Raw genomic sequence first — 23,001 nt, forward strand, 5'->3', positions numbered from 1 at the left:
CCCCCCCTCCCCCTCCCCTTTCCCCCCCCTTCCTCCCCCCCCCCCCTTCTTTCCCTTGTTTCCCTCCTTCCTTTTTCTACTCTTTCCCCAGGTTCCCATTCTTTCCCATGCTTCACTTCCACTCCCGGTTTAATTTCATCACTCTTCTGCTTTCATTCACCCTCCCTCACCTTTTCCAACACTATCCCATCTGTTTACCACATTCTTTTGTTGTTGCTTCACACTCCCATGCACTTTTTTCACCTAATTTGTGCATTATGTAACTCACCCTATCACTTTGTACACTTTCACTCAAGTATCAATCCTCCTTACCATTTATATCACCGGCTCCCCTTGGCAATTTTACATATCCAACTACTTGATTATTATTTTTATTCTTATTATCCTCGTCATCTTTGCAGCTCCCCTGGGTCGCCGTGGGAGATTACCTTGGGTGGAGGAGCTCTGCGCTCGGGGTCTGTTGGGACATGGGTAAGCAGACTTGTCCCTCCCCCCCCCCCCCCAATTTCTATTACATTGTTTAATTCTGATGCTGCAACAACCTTATTATCAATTTTATATATTTTTTTCTGTGTAATCTCACTGTACTCTTTCTGAATTGTTAGGTTTAGACTGTTTAGTCAGAATTTGCCATCTTCAGATTCCCTCCTGACGAAGCGGTTATGTCCGCGAAACTAGTCAAGGAATATTTCTGAGATCAATTGTCTAACTGCAAACTCATGACCCCATTGTTTTGTAATTTTTATTCATCTTTTATTTTGCTTCAATGTATTACTTATGATTTGTCCTTTGCATCAATAAATCGATTACACTTTTTACATTATTGGTATATTTTCTATATTGTTTTGTGTACTGTACCGCAATAGTCCAATACGCCCCCAATTTCTTGGTCGCCTGACTGGGGATCAGGCTCCCAATTTTGCTTATTTATCCAGGTTAAGTCAAGACCTTTATAAACTCTAGCTCTAGTTTTGAAATAGTTGTAGGGAACTCATCTGTAACAGCATAAGCTTTGTAAATATGTTTTTCCCCTTGTTTAGGAACATATTTGCATATTGTTTCCAGCAATGGCTCAAAGAGTTTCTTAAAATGTACTCTTGTCTTCATTTGCTAATCCTGCTCTGCAAGTTGTCACCTTGTAATCACCGCGTTACCTGGCAGCACGGAACATTAAGCTGGCATGATAGCAGGCTGGTATTGTTAATAAAAGAGTATTGTATGACCATGTGCAGTAGTCGTTTCCTGATTGTAAGCCAGCCAAGTTGGGACAGCCCAATACCAAAAGAAATCATGAATTTATAAAGGAGAGTGGTTGACATTTGGATCATAGAAACTGCCTAGGAGACTTAGGAAGGAGCCGTACTGTCCTTCTAGAGATGGTCAAACAATAGAGGAAAAGAAGAAGCAGAAAATTTGATTCCTTCATCTTGTATCATCCTATAAAATTTTATTTCATTAACTGGACTCTGTGACATCCTCTCCATATGTCTCCAGTCTGTTTGCTCCTCGTGGTGGCTATAGGGCTAGTGTTTACCCTACATTTTGCAAGTACGTCATTTTGAAAAAGAAACTTTTTGCATATCGAGCCATGCCATGGTGTTGCATTTGGTGTGTTCTTTACCTGGATGTGGATGTAGGTAGGCTAACATTCGCTGGATCCGGTGGGCAGGAAGGTAGAAATTATCCACCATATGTGCAACAACCAGCTGCTGGTGCAGGGCCATGGATGCTCGGGAGTCGACCTGGGGTCTGCCCGTGCTCCCATGTGACATTACCGCGATACTAAGGTGGAAGGGCCGGACTGGAGGGAGCTGCCAATCAAACCAGCCTGGAACGCAGAGACGTTAGCCTACCTACATCCATCCACACCGGCTTGGTATCGTATCATCTGTAATAGTTTTATCTATCCTTGTTCCAATAAATTACTTTTAGCCTTCACCATTGGTTTGACATTGAATTACTGGAGGCTCTATGTTTCCACTGTAATCCTGATAGCGCTGTCTTCATTTCCAACCTCAGTCACTGCGTGTGCTTTTATTGATAGCTGTATCAGATTGGCTCCTGGGCAGTGGATAGTGAGATTCTCTATAGGGCACAGCGCCTGGAACATTGTGTTGTTACTGTACCTAGAGGTAGTCAAACACAGAACAAATGTTGTCACCAATGCTCAAGTTTTCATCTCAATTGTAAAACAAACTATAGAGTGCAAATCTTTTGGGGATTGACATCAACTTTGCAAGGGGGACATCTGGTTGTAAGGTTTGGTCAAAAACTGAAGGTCTAGGTGGAGGACCAATGTATTTGGGTTTGTAGACAGAAAAGACAAGGGTGCATAAATCACAGAAGTGGAGTTTCAGGATGACTTACATGATTGTCTGGCACAGGGACATGTGGGGGTGATGCCTGGAGTTTTAAGTGGTGAGGGAGGTGTTCCATTTCCAGTCAGCTGTGGTTGCCGGTAAAGAGAGAGTTATACAACTCACCCTACAGGTCATGAGGACTTTTACAGTTTGGTTTATTTTTTCTTTTTCTATAAATAAAACATAAAAGCATGGACGGGGCTTTGAAGCCATCTTTAGGATTCCATTAGGTAGGGGACGCCATATAACGAAAGGAACTGCCTTTATTACGTTTGCTAGTTTTATTCTAGCTACAGTTAATAATGTCCGTGAGGCAGTGAGGCATTGGCTCCTTTTTTATAGGTAACAGACGCCTCAGTGTTCACATGTGCCTTCAAAGACCCTAGCCCAAGTCAGGTCTTATGTTTATTTATTGTAATGGGTATTTATTGTTTTCATTTGGGCCATTTTTACAAAATGTTGTTAATATAAGCCATCAAAGACCACCTAGTTCAATGGTATAGTGTATGTGCAGAGAGCACACATTTTGAATTACTTTTGTACAGTTTTTCTAATGTAATTTTTGTTTGACTTTTACATTTGTACAGGTTTACCTTTTCATAACGTGTTATTATATTAAATGTAACATTTTTGTAAATTAACCTCTGGAGGTAGGGTAGAATTGCTATTCCAATGACTCTGCCTACTGCTTGACAACTGTTGAAATATCAGTCACATAGAGAGTTCGTTGTTTTCAGAAAATAAGGAATGTACAAAAAAACGTTATTATTGTTTGTGGCAATTTATATATTCTTACTGATAGGTACTCATTCAGAAACATGAATTATAAGATCATAGCAACACATGGATTATTAACAAAAAATTATATGGATTATGAAAATCTACACTCAGTCAAAGAACACAAAAAGAGCACACACTCAGTCACAGCACACAGCCAAAACACACACTCATTTACAGAATACAGGCCGAGTGTAAATTTAGTCATAGAACACATAAAAGCCGGCCATAGATGGATAGAATCTCAGATGGTTCAGGCAGGGACCGTCTGAGATTCAATCCATCTATGGGCAGGCTAGTTGTAATGAAGTTGATTCATCAACCAACTTCATTACAGCCAGACTGTCTGTTTTTTTTTTTTGCATGTGGTTACAGCTGGCAGCTATAACCACCAGCAGTAATCATTGTGTTCTGCTGGCAGGGAAGGCCCCCTGCTGGCAGAACACTATAGCGCTGCAGGAGTGATTCATGTTGATGGGGGAATCAAGCGATTATCTTTCCTGCAAAATCGCATCATTTATGGCTTGCTTTAGTCACAGAACACAGTCAGAGCACACATTTAGCCACAGTCAGAGCACACACTTAAAAGTGGATATCTTAATCAGCGCAACCTCTAATTGTCTAATGCAGTGAGCAAATACACATATAGAAAGCAAATATTAATTGTTGAAAACAATTACAGGTATGTAGTGAAAAAAAGGTATGTGAGTCTTCAATGAATTGCTGCCAGCACCACAAAAGTGTTTTCACTTAACCAATCATAAACCCATATAATAGTACAGCGTAACTCCTTAATAAACCTAAAGTGGAAGTGCTATGTTATCTCATATTACTAGATATAACTCATAATATATATATATATATATATATATATATATATACACAGTATCTCACAAAAGTGAGTACACCCCTCACATTATTTTTGTAGATATTTTATTATATAATTTCATGTGACAACACTGAAGAAATTACACTTTGCTACAATGTAAAGTAGTGAGTGTACAGCTTGTATAACAGTGTAAATTTGCTGTCCCCTCAAAATAACTCAACACACAGCCATTAATGTCTAAACCACTGGCAACAAAAGTGAGTGCACCCCTAAGTGAAAATGTCCAAATTGGGCACAGTTAGCCACTTTCCCTCCCAGATGTCATGTGACTTGTTAGTGTTATAAGGTCTCAGGTGTGAATGGGGAGCAGGTGTGTTAAATTTGGTGTTATTGCTCTCACTCTCTCATACTGGTCACTGGATGATCAAGAAAGAACTCTCTGAGGATCTGAAAAAAGGAATTGTTGCTCTACATAAAGATGGCCTAGGCTATAAGAAGCTTGCCAAGACCCTGAAACTGAGCTGCAGCAGGGTGGCCAAGACCATAAAGAGGTTTAACAGGACAGGTTCCACTCAGAACAGGCCTCGCCATGGTCGACCAAAGAAGTTGAGTGTACATGCTCAGCGTCATATCCAGAGGTTGTCTTTGGAAAATGGACGCATGAGTGCTATCAGCATTGCTGCAGAGGTTGAAGGGATGGGGGGTAGGCCTGTCAGTGCTCAGACCATATGCTGCACACTGCATCAAACTGGTTTGCATTCCTGTCGTCCCAGAAGAAAGCCTCTTCTAAAGATGATGCACAAGAAAGCCGGTAAACAGTTTGCTGAAGACAAGCAGACTAAGGACATGGATTACTGGAATCATGTCCTGTGGTCTGATGAGACCAAGATAAACTTATTTGGTTCAGATGGTGTCAAGCGTGTGTGGCGGCAACCAGGTGAGGATTACAAAGAAGTGTGTCTTGCCTACAGTCAAGCATGGGCGTGGGAGTGTCATGGTCTGGGGCTGCATGAGTGCTGCCGTCACTGGGGAGATACAGTTGATTGAGGGAACCATGAATGCCAACATGTACTGTGACATACTGAAGCAGAGCATGATCCCCTCCCTTCGGGGACTGGGCCGCAGGTCAGCATCCAACATGATAACGACCCCAAAAACACCTCCAAGACGACCACTGCCTTGCTAAAGAAGCTGAGGGTAAAGGTGATGGACTGGCCAAGCATGTCTCCAGACCTAAACCCTTTTGAGCATCTGTGGGGCATCCTCAAACAGAAGGTAGAGGAGCGTAAGGACTCTAACATCCACCAGCTCTGTGATGTCGTCATGGATGAGTGGAAGAAGACTGCGGTGGCAACCTGTGAAGCTCTGGTGAACTCCATGCCCAGGAGGGTTAAGGTAGTGCTGGAAAATAATGGTGGCCACACAAAATATTGACACTTTGGGCCAAATTTGGACATTTCACTTAGAGGTGTACTCACTTTTGTTGCCAGTGGTTTAGACATTAATGGCTGTGTGTTGAGTTATTTTAATAAAAATTCAGAAAAAAAACATCACACAAAATAATTAATTATGGAATAATCCAAAAAAATCCAAAAAAAATCCATATAAATATCTTCTTCCACCTCTGTGAAATTACAAGATGTGATGCAAAATAAAATACATAAAGTGCCCGTGCAATCCTCCACCCATGCTCACTGGCCACTCACCTCTTGTTATGATAACAAGCTGTTCCCCTTAGGGGTATACTCAAGTCGTAGTGGCAAGTAAACCATCCGTTCCCTCTGCCCGACTCTCTCCTTCGTAGGTATAATCACAAGATGGCAGTCATAGGCAACAGAAGATAAAGAACCTAGTGCTCTCTGTTTAAAAATAATTTATTCCTACTAAATTGTGTTACATTACACTCACATAAAAGACACTTAAGCCGTGCCAGCTGATGTCCGCTCAAATACAAACACTGGCTTGCATCCGTGTAACTAGGAATGGTCGCGGGATGACAAGCTCCTATCCTGTACATGTTGCCTCCTGGGTCTGGACTTTGTCATTGGGGGCATTTTTGTCCACACAACTGCTGCTCACTGGATTTTTTCTCTTTTTCGGACCATTCTCCATAACTACTCCAGTAAATACACAGACCAGCACCAACAACCATGCCACATTCAAAGTCACTTAAATCCCCTTTGTTCCCCATTCTGATGCTCGGTTTGAACTTCAGCAAGTCATCTTTGCCACATCTAGATGCCTAGATGCAGCCCCGGGCGGGAAGAACCCCGATCACCCGACTCCTCCCGAATAAATAGTCTATCCCAGCATGCAAAGCGGCCAAAAGAAACTCCTACTGACTGACTGGCTGAGACAACTTATTTACTCATCACCTGAATTCACTGTAATCCATCATCATAATGCTAAAGGCAACAGTGCCACCTATTGACAGAAGAGAGAGACTACAAATTGAACTCAGACTTAGGACAGAAATCAGTGCATCAAAAACTACAAATTAGCCAGGCTAGCTACCACCTAGCACAACTAGATTTTTTAGCAGCCCTGTTGAAGACCAGGGTGCTACAATTATGTCAGCTATTAGTTGCTAGATGTGGATAAGCATACTGTTTAAGTTGGCTGTTCTTTAGATGTGCTAATTGCTTAGGATATTGTGATCAAGCTTTTATCTGATTTTAGGTGGTATATAAATTCTGTGTGAGTTTACAATAAAGTGAGTTCCACTTTGCACCTAAGCTAGTGTCGTCTAGTCCTTGGATGCTATGCAATATTCAGCTATAATACCTGGTTCCTGGGTCCAAACTGGAGGAAGCTATATCTTGAAGGAGGCACCCAAGCTGGATGCTGGACATTCCATTACAGTTGACCACAAGCGATATCAGCTGCAGGTGTCCAGACCTCATTGTTGATAATGTTACTGGAATATCTTTGCAATTGTTTCAGCTGTTGTCTCTTAGATAGGAATGATAGAAAATTGAAAAGCAGGTAATAAGATGTATGCAGTAAACCAGACTCAGACTTTAGAGTTAGGTCAGCTGTTTATGTGGAAAGAGGAAGCTCTGAAAACAGAAATTCTACAGTAAGTTATTAATAGATAAAAAACTTGGTCAATATTTGTAGAGTAGCAGATATAGTTTAAACTAAAGCCAGCCATAGACATGTAGCAGGCTGAAGAGAATACACAAACTAGGTGGGTGGAGGAATTCTCAGAATACACTGATCAGTGGTAGGGATGGTCCCGATGTCCGGATTGAACGTAAGTTCGACTCGAACATCGGGAGTTTGTCTGCAAACAAATCGAACATATGGGGCATTCGTGGCAAATTTGAGTGCCGCGGAGCGCCCCATAATGCACTGCGAGATCGCATTGACAGCTTCTGATTGGCCAGTGCATGCACCTGACCTGCATGTTTTGGCCAATCACAGCACGAACTGCTAGGAGAGCCATGATTGGCCAAAGGCAAGGTGTTAAGGGGGTTAAGTCCAAGCCCCACACTATATAAGGCTGCTTACACGGTGGCCGTATGTAGAGTGATAACGTGAAGAGAACTTGAGCTAGATTAGGCAGATTAGTTAGTGGCGTGCAGGCAGTTTAGTATAGATTTAGTATATAAATATATTGCAGTCAGTGCAGAATATATATACAGTGCAGTCAATGTATTAATATATAAATGCACCATGTAGTATATAGATTTAGTATATAAATACATTGCAGTCAGTGCAGAATATATATACAGTGCAGGCAATGTATTAATATATAAATGCACCATGTAGTATATATATATATATATATATATATATATATATATATATATATATATATATATATCCAGTGCATTCAGTGTAGACTATATATACAGTACAGGCAGTCTAGTATATACAGTTGTGCTCAAAAGTTTGCAAACCCTGGCAGAAATTTTGGCATCAATATTGAAAATATGACTGATCATGCCAAAAAATGTATTTTATTTAACCACTTGCCGACCGCAACACACGCCGATTTACATCGCAGAATGGCACGGGATGGCAAAAGGGCGTACCCGTACGTCCCTTTGAATTTGCCACCTAGCGTCACGGGAGCGTGCCCGCGGGTCCCCTGAGCTCGATGTTCGCCGGCGGCCCGCGATTGTGGCGAGGAGAGGCAGAACAGGGAGATGCCTATGTAAACAAGGCATTTCCCTGTTCTGCCTAGCAACATGACAGGGATCTAAGGCTCACTGTCATTGGGAGCAGTGATCTCTGTCATGTTGTAGTGAGCCCCCCCCCCCACAATTAGAACACACCTAGGGAACACACTTAATCCCTTGATCGCCCCCTAGTGTTTAACCCCTTCCCTGCCAGTGTCATTTATATAGTATTCAGCGGCTATTTGCAGCTCTGATCGCTGTATAATTGTCAATGGTCCCAAAATAGTGTCAAAAGTGTCCGATAAGGGTCTGGTATGGATTTGGGGGGGGAGGGCCTAAGCCAATTTTTGTTTTTATTTTGGCATGGCGTTCCCCTTAAAATCTATACCAGACCCGAGGGGTATGGACTGAGGGGGGATCCAATGCTGATTTTTTCCTTGATTTTTAATCTATATTGCCGGGAGCCGGCAATATATTACAGCCGCGAGCAAGTTTAAATGACATTTTTTCCTTTAGAAATTTCATTTTGCTGCAGCACTGTTCTACACATTGCACAGATACACCACTTTACAGGGAGACTAAGGGGACCCCCCAGGCACGATATTTAAAGGAATATTTTGTTTTTATTGTTTTACTTTAAGCATTATAAAAAACACTGCTCCTGAAAAAACAGTAGTCTTTAAAACTTTTTTTTGCATTGATACATGTCCCCTAGAGCAGTACACATACACTTTTTATGGCAATAACTTGCATATAAGCCTTTAAAATGAGCCCTTTTGATTTTTCATGTTCGTGTCCCATAGACTATAAAGTGGTTGTAAACCTAGTTACACCACTTTTACCTACAGGTAAGCCTATAATAAGGCTAACCTGTAAGTACTGGAAATATCTCCTAAGCCTGCACGGTTTAGGAGATATTTACCATCACGTGACTCCGGCCAGTCATGGAAGGAAGAGGGGTCTACATGGATGCGGCCACCAGCAGGGACATCGTGGGCTTCGTTTGCAGGTAAGTGCAACATAATGGACTAGTATGCGATGCATACTAGCCCATTATGCTTTTACTTTACAGGGGAAAAAAGAGGAAGTAAAACCCATCAGGGTTTACTTCCTTTTTAATAGGGTTCAAATGTTCACTCAAACTGTTTGCCTGTTCGCATGTTCTGATGCGAACCGAACTGGGGGTGTTCGGCTGATCCCTAATCAGTGGTTGCAGATGATTGGCTGAAGCCACTCATCAACAAAAGTTTTACAGAATGTCCCTTCGACAGAAGTCAATCAAACGACTAACTTCTGTTGAGTAGGGGTAGACACATACTAAAGGTAATTAGGCTGAACTGACTGAATTTTGATCCATCTATAGCAGTGGTTGTCAACTTATGAGCTAAAGGGGGTCTCAAATGTGGCCCCGGACACCAAAGGGCCACACATAATGTTCAGTATATGTAATGCTTGAGAAGACTGTTAGAAACTGCAGACCTAATAGAGGAAATGAAGGTCAGAGAGTTTTAACATGCTATTTTTTTGATGCTGAGATATGCTGCAGAAGACAAATCTGGGAACATGTTACATGAGGCTAGTAGAGATAAATGCTATTACCCTAATCAATGTTCCCACTACAAACTTCTGAGATCCATGGTTTGGCGCCATGGATCTATGGCCAGCTTAACCCTCAATTCATCTGCACTGAAGGTTGCTCAAGTGCTGCTTGCTGAATTGTGGGAAGCTGGGGTGGAGCAGGGGCGTAACTACCATCATAGCGACCCATGCGGGCGCTATGGGGCCCGCAGCCGAGTGGGGCCCAGTGAGGATAAGAGCACCGCCGGCACAGTCTCCCAGCCAGGGGAAGAGGGAGGAAAGGAAGAGGCGAGCTGTCCGTATCAGCAGAGAGCTGAATTGCCCAATTTAAGAGCTTTCATTAGAACTTCCAGTGTTCCTGGGGCACACGTCACATAGCTCCACCTTTTGGCCCGGTGCCTTTGATAGACAGAACGCCGATCCAATGCGGGACATGTGATGTCATCAAAGGCGTCGGGCCAAGAGGTGGGTCTATGTGACGATGAGCCCCAGGAAGACAGGAAATTCAAATGAAAGCTATTACAGCGGGCAATCCCGCTCTCTGCTGATCCGGGTGGCTTGCCTCTTCCTCTGCATAGGTGAGGCTGTATTGGGCACAGGTCACGCTGTATGTGGCACAGGTCACGCTGCATTGACACTAGGGCAGCTGTGGGGGGGGGGGCTGTTTGCAGGGGGGCCCCATACAACATTTTGCTATGGGGCCCTGCTATTTCTAGTTACGCCCCTGGGTGGAGGAAAGTGTTCATCTATACATAGCTCCCAACTGTACCTCATTTTCAGAAAGTGTGGTTTTTAACACCAAGCAGCAGCATATATGCATCCATTGGGGACCATTTCCTGTTCTGAGAACACGCTCACTGAGTGCTCCTAACAGTAATTAAAATGTCACGGAAAGCTTCCGATCATGTGATCATAGTAGCCACCTCTTGGCATGTATTGTATTCTCCTAAAGAGCCAGGGGACAGAGACGGAAAGGGGTTAAGGTTTAAAGACCTCTGTAAACAAATGTACTATTTCAAGTGAACCTTTCCATTACTTGACAATTTAAACAAAACAGTACCTTTTATAATCTCTTTCATCAACTGTTTTAACTGCACTCGTTCTTTCCCAAAATGGGCAGCCTAAGCAGACTAAACAGTGGTGCTACTGATATGCAAGTTCTGCCCTCCATCTATAACCACTCCATATGGCTACTGAGGTTTGCAGAGTGCAGTGCATGTTGATTGTCACAGTAAAGGCAGGGCTGTATTTGCTATATGGGCTCTGATTGACAGCCAGACTTCACCTCTGTGCTGTGTAAAGTGCAAGATAGTGGGGAATCATTGGGTCTCTGGGCTGAGACTGGAGCAGAATTAGACCAGCCACACCTGAACAGATTTCTCTTATTTAGCTCGCGGACTGAGCAAGAAAAATATAATAAAATCTCCCGTACCGGCTATTTTAATCACACAGCTTGTACCCACGTCTGTCTGAATACCCAAACAATAACTGCATTTCATTAGATGCAGTCACTTTTTGGCCAACAATTTTCCACATGGCTTCTTTGACCTTTTAGTTGAAGTTTGCCAAGCTGTGGGTGCTGACAGGTCCACCCACGGTTTGCTTTTCAGCTGATTCAGCAGGAATTGGCTGAAATTGAAGAGCTGTATTGCAAGCTTTAGTTTGCCTCCTGTGGGCAGAGAACATGGTCACTTTAACTAGTTAGTATTCTTAAAGAGAACCTGACTGGTGAGACAGAAATAGTTGATTGGAAACACTAACATGTGTAGTGGTACCCCCATAAGGGCTGCTGAGTGTTGTAGTCCGTCTGTCACCCTGCACAGCCAGGCACACAATTTTCAAGCATCCAGAGACATGGGCGGCACAGTGGTGTAGTGGTAGCACTCTCACCTAGCAGTAAGAAGGGTCACTGGTTCAAATCCCAACCATGACGCTACCTGCTTGGAGTTTGCATGTTCTCCCTGTGCCTGCGTGGGTTTCCTCCGGGTACGCCGGTTTCCTCCCACACTCCAAAGACATGCTGGTAGGTTAATTGGATCCTGTCTAAATTGTCCCTAGTATGTATGAATGTGAGTTAGGGACCTTAGATTGTAAGCTCCTTGAGGGTAGGGACTGATGTGAATGTACAATGTATATGTAAAGCGCTGCGTAAATTGACGGCGCTATATAAGTACCTGAAACAAATAATAAATAAATAAATGAACCTGTCCTTGCACTTGTTTTTGTTATTTTTATTGGGGGAATTCAACTTGGATGGGGATAGGGTAAATATGAGATGCCCAGTATATACACCTCCTCGCCCTATGAGAGGAGATCCCGGGCTAGGATCGTGGGAGGTATCTGTAGCTGCTGCTGGTTGTCTGTTCATGAAGGAGTCTGATGTATCTGCTCAGCGGTGTCCCTTGAAGCACCCCCGAAGTGGCCTATATCCATCTACTAAGCCTGTTTGGACCCCCCTGAATAAGGGCGGTCACAGGCTTTTTGGTAAGCCTTCATTTTTTCTACCCGGTGGTGGGCAGCACTGAATGGTGAAGATTCATCCCTGAACCTGTATAGAACATCTGCACAATATTTTTGGACTTTTATGATTTATTTACACTTCATTTTAATTTTTGTTTTGGGTTATGTGTTTTAAAATTAATACTTATGACCACTTTTTGCACTGTTTATTCACGAATAATAGATATGTGTCACTGGGTTTTGTTATATATTGATCAACAGAGTTTATCATTATTTGTTTGCATCAGTTAGTCCAGCACTGCACTTCTTAAATTTTGTATATGTTTTTGTGCCCTTATATCGGGGTTATAGTGTACAGCGGCAGGACCATTTTTTCACTCACAAAATTTTCTTGCACCTAGCGCAATTCTGCCTTTTTTGTTTCTTTTAGGCCTAAAGTGATTGCCTTTTGCAAGCAGGGAACTCGGGCCCCTATAGTGTAGCAAAATATAGGTAGTCCATGTGGCTACTGAGCCCAGTACCACATCTTCAGGCCCTGCCAGTCCACTGGCTCTGCACCCATCCCAGACTGCAATCTCCCAGTCCTCTCCTGACTGTGTGTCACTCACCAGCCCTCCTGGCTGCGACCAGTTGTTCCTCCCTGGAGACTTTGCCTGGCAGTGCCCTCCTGCTGTCAGGGCCATTTTAAGAGCATTATAGGCCCCCGGGCAATATAGTGCACTGGGGCCCTGTCTACACAATCATGCACGAGAATAAAAATGCAAATTATCAATAAGGCTATATTTATTGGTACTTCCAACAAAATCAGTGTTTAAACATTACAATATAACACAAGCTTGAAAAGCAAGAAATTGAAAAACAAGAAATTACAGATTGAAAGGATTGATGGGCACAGTGGCAGTGTTTGATGGCACAGTGGCAGCGTTTGATGGCACAGTGGCAGCGTTTGTTGGGCACAGTGGCAGCTTTGATGGCGGGAGTAGGGGGCTGAGATGTGGTCAGATAGTGATATTTATGATTTAAAATAAAACTATTGTGCTCATCTACCAATATATACAACAATACATAATACAAAATTGGTATGTAAAGAAAACATCCTCCTGTTATAAGATGTAAATATCTATATAATCCAACCCCTAGCACTCTATGTATGTCCAGATAATGTGAAATGTATTTATTACAATTCATGTAACCCCGTGTTATCCAAGCTCTGAGTCTGCACCATTAGAAGTGTAAACTCATATCACATAAACACAGAGTTACATGAATGGTCATAAACGATGTTTATATACATAGGGCTGTGTGCCAGTTTGGGAGATAGCTGTCACATTGGGCTGTCTCTTCATTCTCCTCGTCTTCTTATCACTGATCACAATACCTACAAGACAAATCCTACAGAAACTTTTGCAGCTTTTCTTCCAAGGAGACTTTTACTCAGTAAAAAAATCTCACCTCCTCCCTGTAGTGTGAGCGGACATCCCGGCCAGCAGTAGTTACAGTGAGCTCTGCCCCCTCAGCACAGCACTAGTGATCCAAGGAGGGGGGGAGGGAAGGTGGAGTCAGAGATCTCACAGTGCAGGAGATGGAGGGAGAGAAGAGCTTTGGAGGTTCTAAATACAAACACCGCTGACACAGTGTATGTATTTAGAAGCTGCTGTCCCCACAGTGGCAAGTGTACCCCCCCATCCACTTACCTTGGGCCCTCAGTCTACCCCTGGTCAGAATGGAGGAGGCTGGCTCCATCGGCTAGGTGTGCTGCTGTGATAAGCAGCCGACACCTGTCACAGAAGAGCTTGCAGTGGTTCCCGTTCGGGCCCCTTTACAGTTCTATGGGCTGTACCCCCCTGATGGTGGCCCTGGCGCTGAGGATTGTCCCTTGGTGGGACCCTACATGCAAATGGGGCCCCCGGGCAACTGCCCAGCGTGCCCAATCGAACAAACGGCCCTGCCTGCTGTCCTCTCCTTGCTCCCGTGCCTCTTGTCCAGGACACCTCCACGTGTTCTAAGAAGGTCTCGTCCGCACCCGAGCCCAGGCCCAAGGTCACCCCCCGGGGAGCTCCCTCAAGGGCACAACAGCCTAGCACGTACAATGGAAAACACACAATGATTGTTGCGCTAAGGTATTTCCAGCAGGCAATTCTGCTGGAAATACTGAACATATCCTGAACATATAGTCCAAAGTTCTGAGCAGCAGAGAGTCAATAAAAATGATGTTAGGAATGACTCCTGATAGAGGTGCAGGTTTTTCAAGTAAAGTTCATAGCCTGGGTGATAACCACAGGGAGTATAGCTGGCACAGGGAAGGCAGCACACTGGAGTGTAGAAGAACCTCTGGGGGGAATACAAGAAAAACAGACAAGCAGCACCAATCTAAGTGCAGCAATATTGTAACATAGTTAATCAAGTAGTAATGCACTCACTCGATAATAGATAAAAGCAGGCACATCATGGTAAATGTCAAATGGACAGCAGGGTTCCAGAACGATCATCCAGGCAACGCTGTGGTGTCTTGCTCGGCGGCGCCAGTGGTTTCCGGTGTCCCGGGCTAGAGCGTACAGGCCACAGGAGGAAGCCGTCACTCAAGAAGTCCCTGGTCTCAGTGGGGGGAAGCTATGACGTGCATGCGTTTGGAGCATGCATGCTCCTTCATCAGGCATAGTCGTCGGCCATCTTAGGTGTGGTATATAGAGCTGGCAGGGCGGACAGGCCAATCAGATCACAGGGCAACCCCCCTTTCAGTAATCACACACACCAGGGAAGCCGAAGGGCGGGGATTGGGCGTAAATAATGCAGAACATTTGGAACTTTAAATATAGGAAAGGAAGAAAGATATATACACACAGTGTAAAGAAGACAGGACACACAAAGAGTAAAAAAATGAATAAAATACACCAAAAATAACAAAAATTTATCAAGATTGGATGGATGATCTGATTGGAGGATGAATTAGATTAAAAATAAAAACAAAAATAATAATAGAAATAAATACAAATAAAAATGAATATAATATGCTTGTCTGTTTTTCTAGCACTTCATCTCCAGCTTCCACCCCAAACAACTCCTCTCTCAGCTGGGCTGACCCTGAGTATTTAAGAAGGCCTGCCCCCTGCCAACCCAGGTTGGGGATTGGTCAGGGCTCCTTAGAATACTCCAGGTAGCTCCACCTGTCCTCTCCTACTACCTTTCCAGAAGATTGCACCATATTCTTGAAAGAAGTGGGAGGTCTCAGTGATGCTGCCTGTGAGTCACCAGCTCTACCTGAGTCACTCAACCCTGACCAAGAAGAAAAACAGACAGGCTTGGCTGCCAGACAAGCCTGACAATTTACCTGTCCTATACAAAAAAATCCTACTCACTATCTAGCAACCAAGAGGGTGCTACACATGTTACACGGCATGCAGAGTACAGCTATGACATTCACCCAGCCCTTGAAAACTCCAGGACTGGATGGACAAAAATACTAATTTTTTGACAGGTAGAAAAACTCCCATATCCTGTATGTATTTTAACTATACTGTATATTTACCAGTTTGTATAGTGTTCAGCTTTCTTTTACATTCTACCTGCATTTTCTGTTCTTTCTTATCTGTAGAATCAGATGATGTTATGTGCTATGAAGCTGTGAATGAGAAGACCGGTGAGTGCGAGGAGTATCTTGGAGATGGTGTGCCCAAGGAAGATTGCTGCTTGAATAGCAAATATGGCTTCAGGAGAGAGACTCATGATCAGTGCCAGTCCTGCCGGTGAGTCTCTTTCTATCTAGCTCTCTTGTCACCTCCTCCCATGCTCGCTTCCAGGACTTTTCCAGAGCCTCTCCCATCCTATCCAACAATCTGTCTGACTATCTCCTACCTTTAGACGATCCCTGAAAACCCTCCACAGTTAGTACCATTTGTATCACTACTCTTGGTAAGTTAGTTTATCGGGTTCCCATGTTGGAAGGAGTGGGTTAATGCTCATGCTGCTTTTTTTTTTGTGCATTTGCGGGTTTTCCTCTATGGTCCAGCTCCCCTCCTTGGTGTTCTATAAACAGAAGGGTCCCAGATCCTGGGGGGGGGGGGCGGGATGCATGTACAGAGACTCCAAAATATGTCCTAAAAAGCTTGCTGGAACGCCAACCCATCAGAATACTCCCAGGACATGGACTCCTATGTTCGAGCTATCACCAGTTTGGACTTTTCCTAAAGATGTTTCACCCACACAGGAAACATGGGGCAGCTACAGTTAGATTTAGTTAGGCTACTTTCACACTGAGGAGCTTTACAGGCACTATAGTGCTAAAAATAGTGCTTGCAAAGTGCCTGTAAAGCGCCGCTCCTGTCACTCCAGTGTGAAAGCCCGAGTGCGCTGGCAGGACACTAAAAAAGTCCTGCAATCAACATCTTTGAAGCACTTTAGGAGCGGTGTATACACCGTTTCTAAAGTGCCCCTGCCCATTGAAATCAACGGGCAGCACTGCCGAAACACCAGCAAACAGCTGCAAAGCGCCGCTGCAGCGTCGCTTTGCGGGCGCATTTAATCCTTTTTCGGCTGCTAGCGGGAGTTAAAGGCTAAAAATAGCGCCGCTTTACCACCGATGCCACATCGCCTCAGTGTGAAAGTGCCCTCAGAGAAATTATGTTGTCGCATATTGTGCATGTTCTGCCTAATGTTCAGTATAAAATGCTCAAAGCCTGGTCTGAAGTTACTCAAGGGGTGCATGTGGAGTCCTGGCATATCATTCTTAGGAACCTGGGTTTTGACTAGCACATTGGGTTCTGTGAAGCATCACTACAACAAAAGGTTAACTTGCAGTCAAGTTGCTTTGAGTAACCAGAAAGAAGAACAGCAACCAGTCATAGGCGTGGTACCCGAATAAGTGACAGGTTCTCTGGTAGCGAGGGGGATTGACATTCCGGCTCCCTCCCTAGCTGTCTGTTTCCATCGGTCTCTGGGAGTGGATTTGAGTAACCGAGACCTAATATCTGGTCACTTGGTATGAAATGAAAAGGGTAATTGGAGCACACATGAGGTCCACACTATGTGGTTGGCGGGATCCCATTCTGTTACTGGGAGTGAGGTAATAGAGGTACGCTGACTGATGGAGTGGGCATAAGCTCTGCATGTCCCTCTCTAATGCAATGCACACACCTGTTCAAGTGTTGACACGTACCTTGGAGGTGAGCCTGACGTGCAGAGGGAGACCTCTCGTACAGCCCTGGCTTCGGAGTCACTGGAGTTGAGACAGTGACCGTAGGAGCACAGTGAGGAATGAGTGCCTGCGCTACTAGTGTCTCAATGGTTAAAGATGATCTTCAACCAAAAACTTCAAAATATTTGCTTAAGTGACAAAAAATAATAGACATGAGTGAATTCCCAAAAAAAAGGAATAAATAACAAAAATTTGTTGAAACAGTGTATCAAACACAAAAATGTATCAAAAATAATAGGTGTTTCAATAAAAATAGTCCTTCTTTATATTAGTCGGATAGCTGAACCTTTTGGTGTCTGATATATAAACATGCTGACAAAGCGGTAACATAAGGGGGGGGGCGCTTACCAGATAAGTTGGACCCCTATTACGGGGGTCTTTAGAGCCTCACAGGTACCAGATTCTGGGCAGGAACGGCTGCTTAACGGCTTCGGATCCGCCTTGGCTTATTACCGAGCACCAGGATGATCTCACCTCGAACGATGCTACTGAGTAATCTCAGGTGTCTCCAGGGTTCTCCGGGGCTTAAGGGCTCAGACAGCTGATTTAATCTGCGGTTAAGAACCCGCCCCACATTCCTTCCAAACACTGGAATGCCATATCCCAAACTTTGCTCCTGTATGATCCCTCGTTAACAAGTTGGAAAAAGGATAGAAAAAACTTCCATGGTGAAGTACATAAAAGTTCCTTTATTTAAAACTCATGGGTGACTGACATCAAGATTGGAGCAGAAAATTGCAAAACGGACAGCTTGGCTGCTGCGAGGCTTACCCAGCTAATGTGTAGTGACGTCAGGTCCCGTAGCTCCGTCCAATGCGGCGTTTCTCCATAAGAGGCTTCGACGGGGAAAGGAGACTGGGGCAGGACGTCACACACTACACTATTTAAGCATATCCGCAGGAAGGTGACACCGGAAACAAGATTGCAATGGATTTGACAATCAGTTCACAGTGTAACCACATACAATGTACAATAAACTAAGAGAATTAAAACTGTAATAACATATCAATGCAATACAAATGGTAATAAAGTCATACACCTAAAAATGGTAATAAAGTCATACACATAAAAATTCTTTTAAAATACACAACCAAATATTAGACAAATATACATCAATACTTATATAATACATATCCTAAAATGGTTACTACCAATTCTGACAAATAGCATATCTCCCACTAAAACCCAGCTTAGTCTCATCTTCCCCTGATAACTATCCCCGTCTTAAGGGTAGGGGAACACTGCGAGCAAGAGAAGGGTAATGGGATTCAAACAATGTAATTAACACATTCATTACTAACTCAATGTGTGTTAAATTCTTATCGCTTGGAGATCCTGAAGAGGACGGGGGAATCAATATAAAAAATTATTTTACAATACCATACTAAATGCCATTGGACAAATATAAAATCAATACATATATGAAATACAAACTATCTGTCTTGAAATGGTTATGGCTGATTCTAATAAAAAGGAAGGAACAAGGACGGCATATCTCTCACTAAAAAACAGCCTTATCCTATCCTATCAGTTGACCCCATTTTAAGAGCAGGAAAACACTGCCAGGGGGAGAAGTGTTTTGGAATCCTGGCAATGTGCTTAACACATTCACTACCAACCTAAAATATGTTGGATTCCTGTCTGTTGTGAAATCCTAAAGGGGACAAACGGATCAATAAAGAGAGGACGAAATGGAGGGAAAAAAGGGAAAAATGACAAATGAGAGAACCAATCCAATGAAACAAAAAATATATATAAACACATATACAAAAATATGAAAATTGTATATAAAATAAAAATGTTATATGTAAAAAAACTTTTTACACAAAAAATTATATACAGAAGATTATATATAAAAAATTGTGTGTGAAAAAAACTAAAAGGGTACCAAGATTGGGGGGTACAGGAGTTATCAGCTATTATCAATGTAACAATTTATGTCCCATTCAATATTGAGGCCCCACGGAGAATAGCTTTGCATATCGAATATCCAGCGGGTTTCGCTGCGTGAGATATGGCGCTTCAAATTACTACCCTTCCAGTGAGGGGTGAATTTTTCAATCGCCATAACCTTCAGCTGTAACGTATCCGGATTGTGAAACTGGCGAAAATGCCAAGAAACGCTATGTCCAACAAAACCCCTGCGTATGTTGGACAAGTGTTCATCAATCCGAATTTTGAGCGCACGGGTGGTCCTCCCAATGTGCTGAAACCCGCATGGGAAACTGAGAAAATATATTACTCCTACAGTCCCGCATGTGATGAAGTCTTTTATAGGGAAAACTTTTGAGGTGACAAAGGATGAAAAACTGTAATCTTTAATGGTTTGTGATGACCTGCAAACCGCACACCTTCTACATGGAAAAAAACCTTTTAGATTACCAAACATTTGGATTTTAGGAGGGGGGGTCAATGACACTAGGTGCCAATACATACTAAAGATTTTGATTACTTCTATATAAAACTTTGGGTCAATCCGGAAGTGCAGGTCCTAACACTTTATCACATTTAAGAGTCTGCCAATGCTTTCGTATGGTTTTGTTAACCCACCAGTAGTGTGAGGAAAAAGTGGTCAAAAACCATTCCAGGTCTCTGTTTCTCCTCTCACTACCATTACTAGTTTTGGGAACTAACAGTTTCTGTCTGTCTAGAATGGCAACTTCCTGCAAATCCTTATCCAATGAGGAGGATGAGTACTCCTTTTCTATAAATTGATTTTTTAGGACGTTGGCTTGGCTCCGAAAATCTTCAATGTGAGAACAATTTCTCCTTATACGTTGGAATTGTCCTTTGGGTATGGCTTTAAGCCAATTTGGATGATGTCCACTGTCCAGTGGAATATATCCATTACGATCCGTATTTTTAAAATGAGTTTTGGTCAGGAGGGAACTCTGTTCTTTGTAAATGGTCAGATCTAAAAAATTAACTGAGGTTAAGCTATGTTCATATGTAAACCTAATCCGCCAATTATTATTCAATTGGGTCATAAAAGTATGGAGGGTTTGTTCATCCCCCTTCCACATGAAAAAGGTGTCGTCAATGTAACAACGCCAAAAAAGGAGGCGGGGCTCATTTAGGGAAAAAAGTTTATCATTTTCCCACAAAGCCATGAACAACCCAGCCAAGCTGGGGGCAAATTTTTCCCCCATGGCAACTCCGGTGCCCTAGAGGTAAAATTCCCCTCCATAGTAAAAGTAGTTATGTTCCATGGCAAAATGCAATAACTTCATAACAAAATCTACAATAGAAGTTTTCAAAGAGGGTTCCTTTCTAAGAAAAACTCGGCTGCTTGGTATCCTGATTGATGGGGTATTATAGTATAAAGGGAGGCAACGTCCGCCGTTACCAGCAGGATGCTGTCATCCACTTTGTACTCAGATATTTCCCTCATGATTTGCATTGAATCTTTCAAAAATTACGGGGTTTTGCTTACCACCGGCTGAAGATAAAAATCAATGAATTTCCCTATTCTGGAGGTAAGGGAGTTGATGCCGCTTACAATGGGACGGCCAGGGGGTTTGTTGGGGTTTTTGTGAACCTTAGGGATATAGTATATATTGGTGTTCTTGGTGCTAAGGGAATAAGAAATTCACATTCTTTTTCATTAATAACTCCTTTTCTGTAGCCTTCTTGTACTAAACTACTTAGAGCCTTCTTATATTTATTTAAGGGATCTCTCTTGAGGATAGTATATATGTCCCTATCTGACAAAAGGGACTCCATTTCCCTCATATAATCCTGTTTTTTCAAGATGACCACTCCCCCCCTTTGTCCGCTGGCCGTATAATGAATTCCCTTTTTCTACAGAGAGAGGCAATGCCTTCCTCTGTATCTTTACGATGTTCCTTTTTAAAATTGATTGTTTGCAGGTCTTGTAGTACTAAATCCTTAAACACCGATAGGCTGGGCGCTATTTTACCCGGTGGATTAAATAAAGATGCATTACTGAGTCCCGTTCCCTTAGACATTTGACCTCCTGTTTGGGAATGATTTTTTATTTCAGGATGAGAAAGAAAGTAACGCTTGATGTTTAATTTTCTAATATATTTTTGCACATCTAAAAACATCTGAAACTTATTTAAAAGATTTCCTAGGAGCATATTTCAAGCCCTGATTTAAAGTTAATTTCCCTGTTCTGGTTAGTTCCTCTCCACTAAGATTAAACACTCCTTCACACGTTATCTCCTCCGTTTTTTTGGGGTGACTTTGTTTCCCTCCTCTGCATCCTCTCTTAGTCTTCCTTTTTTGTTTAAGCCCCTTCCTAAAAAATTATCCACTTTATTTCTCAGGGGGGCTATACCAGAGGGACCATCCAGGGTACGACCCTATTGGTTCCCCCCAGATCTTAGTGCTGTGTTATAATAATCTGTTTCCTCTCCATTTTCCATAAGTCCCTGTAGAGGACCATATTGGTTTCTTGTTGGAATTTCATATCCCCAGGGAACCCGTGGGGAAAAAGGGGGACCATCTCTAGATCTGTCTCCCTGATAGTTTCTATACTCTGGGTTATCATAGTATCCCCGATAATCCATTTCAGGTTGTCTGTTTTGGGGGTATGGCTGGGGACCCCCATATTGTTGATTGGGTACATAAGAATGTCTTTTATTCCTGCTGTTACCTGGGTTAGAACCCCTTCCTGAATTTCTAGGTTGTTGTTGTGTGGAAGGGGGATATTGATTGTACGACCCATTATCAGCTGATCTACCCGCATTATTTTTATTCCTCATTTTATGGGTTTGGGGCGTCCTTTCACCCCCCATTCTCGCTGGTCCTGGGTTTCTATGCCCTGGGGTGGGGGTGCTCTGTAAAGATCTGAAATGTTCATTTGTAGGAGGAGCCGAGGTGCTTATCTCGCACCCCTCCCCAACATTCATCTCAGATGGTTTTTCAAAAAAGTCACAATTTTCCTGCCATTTAAAGACGTTATGAGATTTATAATCTTCCACGTCTCTGAGATACTTCTTCCGTTTCTTAATTTTCTGCTTCTCTTCCTCCTCTACCATGATGTCATGTAGTTCTTTCATATTAACCTGATAAAGCCCCTCTTTGTTCATAGGGGCTAATTTATCTTTTATATCTTTAATTTCTTGTTGTAATTTGGCTACCTTGTATCTCTTCTTGGCAACTAAAAATTCCAGGAAAGCCATTCCCACATCATTAAAATATAGGAACCATTCGTTAATCTCAGTGTCTCCTTTATCTGGACAAACATGCCATCTTAAACCTCTTGGGATCATTTTCTCCTTTAGATCTCTCAAGGAAAACAATGTCCCAGGTGGCATGTAATTCAGACACTAGGACATTTTGTAGTCTCATAAAGATGCCCCTGATTCCCTCTGTGGCTGAGGGAGCTTGATCAAATACCTCCTCAGGGTTAATTTTTCTGTTACAAAAATCAAAAATATCCATACTGTAACAAGGGTATCAATCCGTTAGGCTTGAATATATAAATAAGCGACAACTTACGCTACGAAGCAATGTCTTACAGATGTACGTATATGTGTAATCACCCTCAATGTGATGAATTACCTGTATGTGAAAGGTGATTCAATAAAGAACCATGTGGGTGAACAGGGAGCTGCAAGATAGATATATTCTAATAAAATCCTAAACCCAGCACAATCTGCGCTATCCCCATTCATCTACAGTGATAATAAAATCAATAAATGTGAGCAAACA

General features: G+C 42.8%; 1 protein-coding gene across 1 annotated transcript in view; it reads left to right on the forward strand.

Annotated features, from left to right (window-relative positions):
- Positions 1 to 1,277: 1,277 nt before the first annotated feature.
- The window catches only part of LOC141108348 (properdin-like), a 63,810-nt gene continuing 42,086 nt past the window's right edge, over positions 1,278 to 23,001 (forward strand). Inside the window, exons 1-2 of the mRNA XM_073599884.1 lie at positions 1,278 to 1,548; positions 15,724 to 15,874. Of these exons, the coding sequence (XP_073455985.1) occupies positions 1,485 to 1,548; positions 15,724 to 15,874 (215 nt within the window). The 5' untranslated portion in view covers positions 1,278 to 1,484. The remainder of the gene's footprint in view (positions 1,549 to 15,723; positions 15,875 to 23,001) is intronic.

This window comes from Aquarana catesbeiana, linkage group LG09, assembly GCF_042186555.1.
Source record: "Aquarana catesbeiana isolate 2022-GZ linkage group LG09, ASM4218655v1, whole genome shotgun sequence".
NCBI lineage: Eukaryota > Metazoa > Chordata > Amphibia > Anura > Ranidae > Aquarana > Aquarana catesbeiana.